This window comes from Antedon mediterranea, chromosome 10 (assembly GCF_964355755.1).
Source record: "Antedon mediterranea chromosome 10, ecAntMedi1.1, whole genome shotgun sequence".
Lineage (NCBI taxonomy): Eukaryota > Metazoa > Echinodermata > Crinoidea > Comatulida > Antedonidae > Antedon > Antedon mediterranea.
In genome coordinates, this window is record NC_092679.1 from 10,458,829 (window position 1) to 10,468,381 (window position 9,553).

The 9,553-nt window shown below is 32.9% G+C and overlaps 1 protein-coding gene across 1 annotated transcript in view; it reads left to right on the plus strand.

The window, feature by feature from the left end:
• LOC140060358 (mitochondrial import inner membrane translocase subunit TIM50-like) overlaps positions 1–8,129 on the plus strand; it is a 54,813-nt gene extending 46,684 nt beyond the window's left edge. The window contains exon 9 of the mRNA XM_072106531.1: positions 7,509–8,129. Within this exon, the coding sequence (XP_071962632.1) occupies positions 7,509–7,607 (99 nt within the window). The 3' untranslated portion in view covers positions 7,608–8,129. The remainder of the gene's footprint in view (positions 1–7,508) is intronic.
• The last annotated feature ends 1,424 nt before the right edge of the window (positions 8,130–9,553 follow it).

Sequence of the window (9,553 nt, forward strand, 5' to 3'; positions counted from 1 at the left end):
ACCAGGCCTACCCTGCCCTGGTATTCATTGTTACAGCTTGTGAGTCATGGCGAACAACGTGCTACACAGCACAGTGTACAACTACAAGTTTAAAGTTCACATAGCGACCATTCAAGCGTTTTATTTTGCACAGATTAAAAATACAAATAAACAAAACAAGTACACAGTAATTAAAAATGTACAACTACATAGACCCAAACAAAATCATTTTTAATTGCTGAATGTTTTGTCACCCTGCTTTAATTATATTAATATTAATGTTACTAGTTTTACATTTTTGTACTCTACGAACTATTAAAAAAAATAAAAAAACATGCGCATGGTTCAGTGAGACCGGGCAAGTTCGTTCGTTTATGATCGCCGAGCATGGTACAATAATTACACGTCCCTGGGATAACTTCAGGTTGCTGAACTTCAGTTAACCCATAAACACGTGTCTGTTCTTGCCGGCCATGCACTACATGCTTGCCGCACAGTTGTGAAACAAAAAATCCGGAATTCGCGAATACGCTAAAAAACTCTCGCGCAAAAGAACACGAACATTATATCGAGCAACAAGTAGTAAGGTCTAGGCTAATAATTTATCTACAGTATTTGATTAGGGATTAGGCCTAAATAAAGAAGCGCCTGTTTTTGTGGAATTCAGATTTTGGGGCATCTATCTAAGCCTTGGCTAGGCCTAGTGATCGTAGTGTCTACAAGGCTAGGCCTAAGCCTGACGCGATCTATTGCTATTCATTTCGTAAGCGTTTTTTTGTTTTCGCGAATAATAACGGCGACTCCATGGTGGTACAAGGTTAGGCCTAGACCTGACGCAATTTGTTGTTATTTATTTTCATAATTCTTTATGTTTCGCTAAAATAACGACAAACCCGGGAAATTTTCCGACCGGCACTCCAAAAAGCTGGTGACATCCCTGTATTGGTATCAAAATACTCGGAATATATATATTTATATTCGTTGTAATAGAACATTTTTACTAATTGTAACCGGAAATGCTATTTTTCTGTACCATTGACCCTTGACCTTGACTCGTACTGTATCTTAAAAACGGCTGGTCATAGAAATTTAAAAATTGTCTCAAATTGCTCAAACCTTATATATTTATATTTATTGTAATGCAATATTTTGTTAAAAAATGTCCGGAAGCAAAGTTATTGACCTTTGACATAGAGAATAGCTTACAAGAATTTTTATTCAGTAGTCTATGGTCATATCTCCATAACCCTTTGGTCTATTGACAAGATATTGATATCAAAATACTCGGAATAAATATATTTATATTCGTTGTAATAGAACATTTTTACTAATTGTAACCGGAAATGCTATTTTTCTGTACCATTGACCCTTGACCTTGACTCGTACTGTATCTTAAAAACGGCTGGTCATAGAAATTTAAAAATTGTCTCAAATTGCTCAGACCTTATATATTTATATTTATTGTAATGCAATATTTTGTTAAAAAATGTCCGGAAGCAAAGTTATTGACCTTTGACATAGAGAATAGCTTACAAGAATTTTTATTCAGTAGTCTATGGTCATATTATCTTCATAACCCTTTGGTCTATTGACAAGATATTGGTATCAAAATACTCGGAATCAACATATTTATATTCGTTGTAATAGAACATTTTTACTAAATGTAACCGGAAATGTTATTTTTCTGCACTATTGACCATTGACCTTGACTCGCACTGTATCTAAAAAAACTGCTGATTATAGAAATTTATAAATGGTCTCAAATTGCTCAGACCATACATATTTATATTTATTTTAATTTAACATTTTGTTTAGAAAATGACCGGAAGTAAAGTTATTGACCATTGACCTAATAAACATCAACTCTATGTATAAGCATTTATCTATTTGAGCATAATCGGCATTTGTTTGTGGTAGGGATTAAAAAATGAGTTTATACGTATTATTATTTAATTTCTAATTCACATATTTAGTTTTATATATTTTTTAAATAGTAGGCCTATATACTTTATAGTGTAAGTAAGCACATTTATCTATGTAACTTTGGACAATAGTAAAAATTACAGCAGAAATTCATTGCACTGTATTCATTTTCCTCCCATCCACTTCACTAAAATGACGTAGTCAAATTGATTCTTCCTGCATTTTTCCTGAAATATTAATTGCTATACTTTTACATTTTTCCTGATAAGAAACTGGAGCTCCAAAATTTGATTAAAACATCTTTAATTACATCAATACCAAGCATTTATTGTGTGAGCATCCTCGTTGCCACTAAGACAGTCAAGGAGTGAGAGTGGTTGATTCTTCAACTTTTGTACCTTTAATGCTTGTTCTTCTTGAAATATTTTCATAAATGGAGGTTTCTCATACATTGAACTGCTGCCGGCCATACATTATTACGTGGTTAGACGTTCCTTGGACATTGACTGCCATTTTGTGAGTCATTATCACCAAGCCAAGGAACCAATTTAAGGAGTGAGATTGTTAAAAGTGACCAAGAGGTTTTTGATGTTTACAGCATCTTATGATTTTATCTCCTTCAAGCTACTAAATGTTTTTAGTTTCATTTTCTTTTCAGGGAGTCAACCAGACTTTGTTCACAAACTTCAAAAAGCTTGACAACTCATTTTTTTTTATTATATCTGTTTAAGATATATTTCTTGACTTCTTTTGCAATTATTAAGACAATGTTAAAAAAGGTGTTTATTTTGTTATGAATGTATTTTGATGAAATCTTGAACTATTTACCGGTATGTGTTTTGTGTTGAAGAGTGAGTTCGATGGTATATCTAGTTCGATTTCCTCATCTTAAGTAATGCCAACAAGACCACCATCCCATTTAAACTGTTTTCCTTCTGTTCTAGAGCCTGATCCGGGAAGAGAGCACTATTTAAATACAGATTTTTTTTCTTTACATTTTAAATTAATTACAATCTTTTATTCACTGTTATTGGGTCATCTACATCAAACCAAGCTGGTTCATTTGTGTTTAGATGGCAATAAGACGAGCATATAAATGAAAACCAGTAATGGGCAAAACAAATCTGCAAGATACCTTCCTAATAATATAGGTTATAATTACTATCAAATCTCAAATCTCACTTTGGCATATACTTTTAGACAAATCAGAAATCTTCAATTAATACATTTATAGAGGTTCAAAGTGGCAATTGAAAACAATATTTGAAAATGTGAGTTTAGAAAAGAACTGAATGCATAACATAATTATCCTAGTGAACGCCAGCTAGTGACCTGGAGGTTGTTGGAGTTCCACATTACTTAAGTATTAATGATGTATTCTTAGTAAAAGTGAAAATTACGTCAGAGTAGGGCCAAAACATCTGACCAATATTTATCCATCCTTGTAATGTAAAGCTATCCTCTATGTCTATGGTGAATAACTTTACTTCAGGCCATTTTCTCACAAAATATTACATTACAATAAATATAAATATGTATGGTCTGAGCAATTTGAGACCATTTTTAAATTTCTATGACAAGCCGTTTTTAAGATACAGTACGAGTCAAGGTCAAGGGTCAATAGTAAAGAAAAAAAGCATTTCCGGTTGCATTTAGTAAAAATGTTCTATTACAACGAATATAAATATATCTATTCCGAGTATTTTGATACCAATATCTTGTCATTAGACCAAAGGGTTATGGAGATATGGCCATTTGATCGCCATTTTGAATTTGGGGCTGTTACCATGGTTACGGGATCGTGAAAATTTGTTACCTAGCATTTTTGGTATCCTAGCACCATAATAAAGTAAAATCAAGTGAAATCCCACTTTGGGCATTAAAATCCTACGGAACCCCTATTTTCATACATGAGGAACCTGACTATATGTAAAAAATAAAGAAAACAAACATTATATACAAAATACATGAAAAGCATAAACATACATAGGTTACATTATTGGATAAAGGATAATTTTATTAGGGTTCATTTTGGAAATATCCTATAGAAAATATATACTTAAATTTAAACTTATAATGATAACTAGACATGAAACTCGTCACTTTGACGAGTTAGTTATCCGCACCACGACAAACGCCACGTGCACGTCATACGTTGGAATATTGCACACAGATAAAGTTTATGTCATTATGACAAGAACTGAAGAATATGATATGCTGTTAGTGCTGAATTCTGTCAATTTTGTGTCATATAGTATATACATGCAAACACTACAGTATAATCTGTATACATATTACATACAGTGTAGAATAGGTGAAATTACGGGACCCGCCATTTATTCCAATTTTTAACATGGCGACGGTATCAAAATGAAACACTTAGATAGCAATTTCAGAAGGAAATTATCTTAGGAACAACATATTAACGTGTAGAAGAAATTTGAATACGTAAAATATAGATGCGCACCCTTTTAAATGTGATGAACTATTACGCAAAATATGAAAATACAACTTTTTTTATTCAACTGGCCATATGATGACGTCACAACATCCGATTGGCAAAATGTTTACATGAATTCGTATCTACAATCCAATAGCTTCCAGAAAACGTTTTAATCGTGATTATCACATTTTATTCTTACGAGCTATTACAGAATAAAATTTACTGTAAAGATGAAATTAATGACCCACGTAATTGAAATTTTTAGGCATGATGACGTCATAAAAATTAAAATATTTTTATCTCATGCTAAAGAAAGTTGATTGACCTACACAATATATAAATGTAGGAGAAAAAGGAATACAGATAAGCGTGATGCGCTCCATTGAATGTGATGAGCAATAACGAAAGAGACAAAAATCCTATATTTTACATTCGTGTGGCCATACGATGACGTCACAATGTTTTTTTAGCCTTATCGATGCATGATCCGTTATCTACAACTCATCAACTTCAAGATTTTGTAATAAAAATAAACGGTTCACGGTTTACTTTAGAAACTATGACTGTTTAAAAAAAGACAAAATGTTGACGATTTTTAAAGCTTTTTCATAAAAAACGCGCATGAAATGTTTAATTCAACGTGTTCGTATGGCGTTATTTAAATTGGAAAAGGTCTAAATTGTTTTCAAAATTACTAGGAAAGGCTTGAAAAATATAATTCAAGAGAAAAAAATATGTTTTTAACGCTACGTGCGCACCGCGTACGTAAAAAATTGCGCGCCCGTGGGAATTTTTGACATGCTCAAAATGACAAGAAACGCATAAAAAGTTGATTGGAAATTAATTTTGCGCATTTTGAAATTTTAAATGCGCGTGCGCGCGTAACTTCTTGTGAAACATGCCATTTTTAATCCGTAGAAAGTTTGCCCCTGATATGACTTAAATTTTGTCAAAGTGTCAATACTAAATGACTTTTGGTTTTTAATCTATGATCAATCATTGAAATTCATAAAATTGCGCGTAAGTCACGTTGCGCAACTATGACGTCATTCAAAAATAGGAGGTGCACAACTTCACGTAAATGCCCATATGTTGTCAAAGTAATGAAATGTTATGTTTACACATTTTAGAGAAACGCGATCCACAAAAAGGAAGGATGGAAAGAAGAACTAGACATGAAACTCGTCACTTTGACGAGTTAGTTATCCGCTCGACAAACGCCACGTGCACGTCATACGTTAGAATATTGCACACAGAGAAATATTAAGGCATTATGACCTGAACTGAAGAATATGATATGTTGTTATTTCTGAATTCTGTTATTTTGTGTCATATAGTATACACAGTACAATCTGTATACATATCACAAACAGTGTAAAATAGGTGAAATTACGGGACCCGTATTTTATTTCAGAATGAAATTATCTCAGCAACAAAATATTAACGTGTAGAAGAAATTTGAATACGTGAAATATTGATGCGCGCTCTTTTAAATGTAATGAAATATAACGCAAAAGATGAAAATACGACTTTTTGTATTTAACTGGCCATATGATGACGTCACAACATTCGATTGGCACAATTTTCACATGATTTTGTATCTACAATACAATAGCTTCCTGAAAACGTTTTAATCCTGATTATACGAGCTATAACAGATTAAAATTTACTGTAAAGATGAAATTAATGACCAACGTAATTTAAATTTTTAGGCATGATGACGATAAAAAAATTAAAAAATGTTTAATTCATGCAAAAGATAGTTGATTGACCTAGAATATATTAAAATCAGGGTGAAAATCGACTACGAATAAGTGGAGATGCGCTCTATTAAATGTGATGAGCTATGACGAAAGAGACAAAAATCCTATATTTTATATTCGCGTGGCCATAAGATGACGTCACAATGTCCGGTTAGCCATATTAATGCATGATTCAATATCTACAACTCATCAACTTCCAGAATATGTAATTAAAAAAAAGTTCTCCATGTAGTTTAGAATCTATGACTGTTTAAAAATAGGCATAATTTTGACGAATTTTTGAACTTTTTCACCAGAAACGCGTGCAAATTATTTAATTCGACGTGCTCGTATGACGTAATTTTAAGTCGAAATTGTTTAAAGGTTGGTGACATTACTATAAAAGGCTGAAAAAACATGAATCACGCGAAAAAAATATGTTTTTAACTCTAAGTGTGCACCGCGTGCGTAAAACGTTTCGCGCGCGTGGGAATTTTTGACATGCTCAAAATGACATGAAACGCATAGAAAGTTGATTAGAAGTTGATTTTTCGCACTCTAAAATTTTAAACGCGCGTGCGCGCGTAACTTTTTGTGAAACATGCTATTTTTAATCCATAGGAAGTTTGCGCTTGATGTGACTTAAATTTTCACAAAGTGTCAAAACAAAATTATGTTTCGTTTTTAGTCTATGATCAATCATTGAAATTCATAAAATCGCGCGTAAGTCACGTTGCGCAACTCTGACGTCATTCAAAAATAGGAGGTGCACAAGTTCACGTAAATGTCGATATGTTGACAAAGTTACGATATGTTCTGTTTACACGTTTTAGAGAAACGCGACGCACAAAAATGACAGAAGGAAAGAAGTATAATACAGAAAAAAAAAAAAAAAAAGATGATGAAACAGGACGATTACAAGGAGTTATCCGCTACTAAGCGGATAACTAATAATACAGAAAAAAACTGTTGATCTCATACAATAACAAGGAGTTATCCGCTTGGTATACCAAGCGGATAACTAATTATAAAAGAATATTTATTGTACCGTATACCATAACAGAGATAAAGAACATAGTACACATAATAATATTTACATTAAACTCATTTTTAATCATTTTTTGATCAATCATAGTTCCTCTACAGTTTCTTTTTCTTAAGAAATCTTACCATTTCTTTATTTTTGTAAAATTCAAAGTTATTAAAATTATTATTTTTATTTTCTCAACTTTACAAAATGTTTCAAGGTGAATTGAATATTTTACCTTTGACTCAATGAAAACAAATTGTTAGCCTTTTGTGACAACAAAATACAGATGTAATTAATCTGACAATATCTGGCTAATGCTGATGGCAGTGTCAATGGTGTGCAGAAATATAACATTTTTTTTTATTGTTAAAAATATCTGTTTTGATTTTAGGAGGAGCAAGAACAGTTAGTGAGATACAATGCAGAGAAAATAGAAAAACCTGCAATAGCAAGTAGCTGGAAGCCTGCATTCTTTGGATCTCGAAGATAGACAAAGAACTAGACAATAATATATTCTGGCATACATTCTGTATTCATATAAATTGAATATTCTATTTCAAACCAAAACTCAATCCACTATTCTGCAGTTCTTGTGATTGTAAGCAAGAAGTAATTAAAGACGTATTGTCCTTTGAAACACAACAAATAAAGGTAAAAATATTCTAAATTTACATTGGCCATATCAAAGTTATATTAAAGTTAATTCAATTTAAGTCGAAAATTTGAGCCAAAAACAACAAGTTTACGTGATTAACAGGGAAATTAATTTGATTACGTCTGGAAAATCGCTGTGAGCGAAAGTAAACAAAAATTTCAAACCATGAGTATGCATTATGCATGATGCTAATTAGGATTGTTTACAACTCATCACGGTTGAGAAGGTTTTTTCACACCGATCGCAAGGAAGTTTATGATTATGCATACAGAGTAGCCAAACCAGCATGTTGCATTATGAGATATGTTTTGATCGAAAACTTTGAACAATAAAACGTCTGTATTTCAGTTAAATAAATTATTTTTTTAAGTAATTTTTTGTGAAAGTTAATAACTATTATGATACTTTAAAATTACCCACTTTTTTTCGACATTTTTTTTTTTTTTTTTTTTTGGGGAATTAGTCAAATGGACAATACATCTTTAAAATATGCTTGATCAATGACATTGTGTAATGTATAGATTTTAAATATTCTGTCATGATCCAGGATCAAACAACAGAAAGAGCATAGATTTGTGCTGTGCTCAAGAGGCCTGTTATCAACAACTTTAAAAATGGAAGTGCAAATAATATCAAAGAATAAAGTTCAGGTATACATTGTATATAAACAGTTTTTGTCACGCTGTATGTACATTAAAATTGTGGTCCCTATTTTGGACACAACTAGCACTTCCACATTCTGGACAGAAATTTCCCCATTTTGGACAAATCGGATTTCTCTATATTGGACAGCTTCCCTATTTTGGAGACAGCACTTCCCCATTCTGGACAGAAATTTTCACATTTTGGACAAATCGGATTTCTCTATATTGGACAGCTTCCCCATTCTGGACAGAAATTTCCCCAATTTGGACAAATCAGATTTCTCTATATTGGACAGCTTCTCTATTTTGGACACATCACTTCCCCATTCTGGACAGAAATGTCTCCATTTTAAACAAATGGGATTTTTCTATATTGGACAGCTTCCCTATTTTGGACAGCACTTCCCCATTCAGGACAGAAATTTTCCAATTGTGGACAAAATTCACCAACCCCTCTCCAACTTAGCCCCCCCCCCCCCCCCCAACACATGGTTGAGCCTGTGGCAAAACGAATTATTATGTTATGACACCCCTAATTTTTGCCACCGAGCTGAATGGTTTGATACGAATGTCTCCTCATGGCTTTGTGTAGGTTTTGCTAGTAAAATGTCGGTCAACTTCAAGTCTGCTGGAGACTGCCAAAATCCTTTTACGTGGAGCCAAAAAGCAGTTAAATGCGATGAATGCCAAGGATGGACTCACACTAGCTGCATGGGCATGAACACTGTTAATTATAAGTTCTTGCTAATTTGAACATTTCATGAATTGTTGCAATTGTGGAATGCCCAATAAAAATAGCCAAGTTGTGCACTTTATTACCAAAGCATGAAACTTTCCACAAAGTTTCTTTGATGTATATAGATTCAAAATATCGGGGGGGGGGGGGTTGCCAAGTTTCCAACGTTCGGTATGGCGGCCATCTTGATTTCAAAATGGCCACCATAAAAACAAAAAGTGTTCATATCTTGACAACTATAAACAGTAGAGACTTGATTCTAGTGTTAAATGGTTCACAACCCACATATTTCTATTTGCTCTAATGAAAAGTTTCGTCCAAAAATGACTGGAAATGACGTTTCTTCCAGTTTGACCTTTAACCTCTTATCTGTATATCTCAGTAACTACTGATCATTTTCA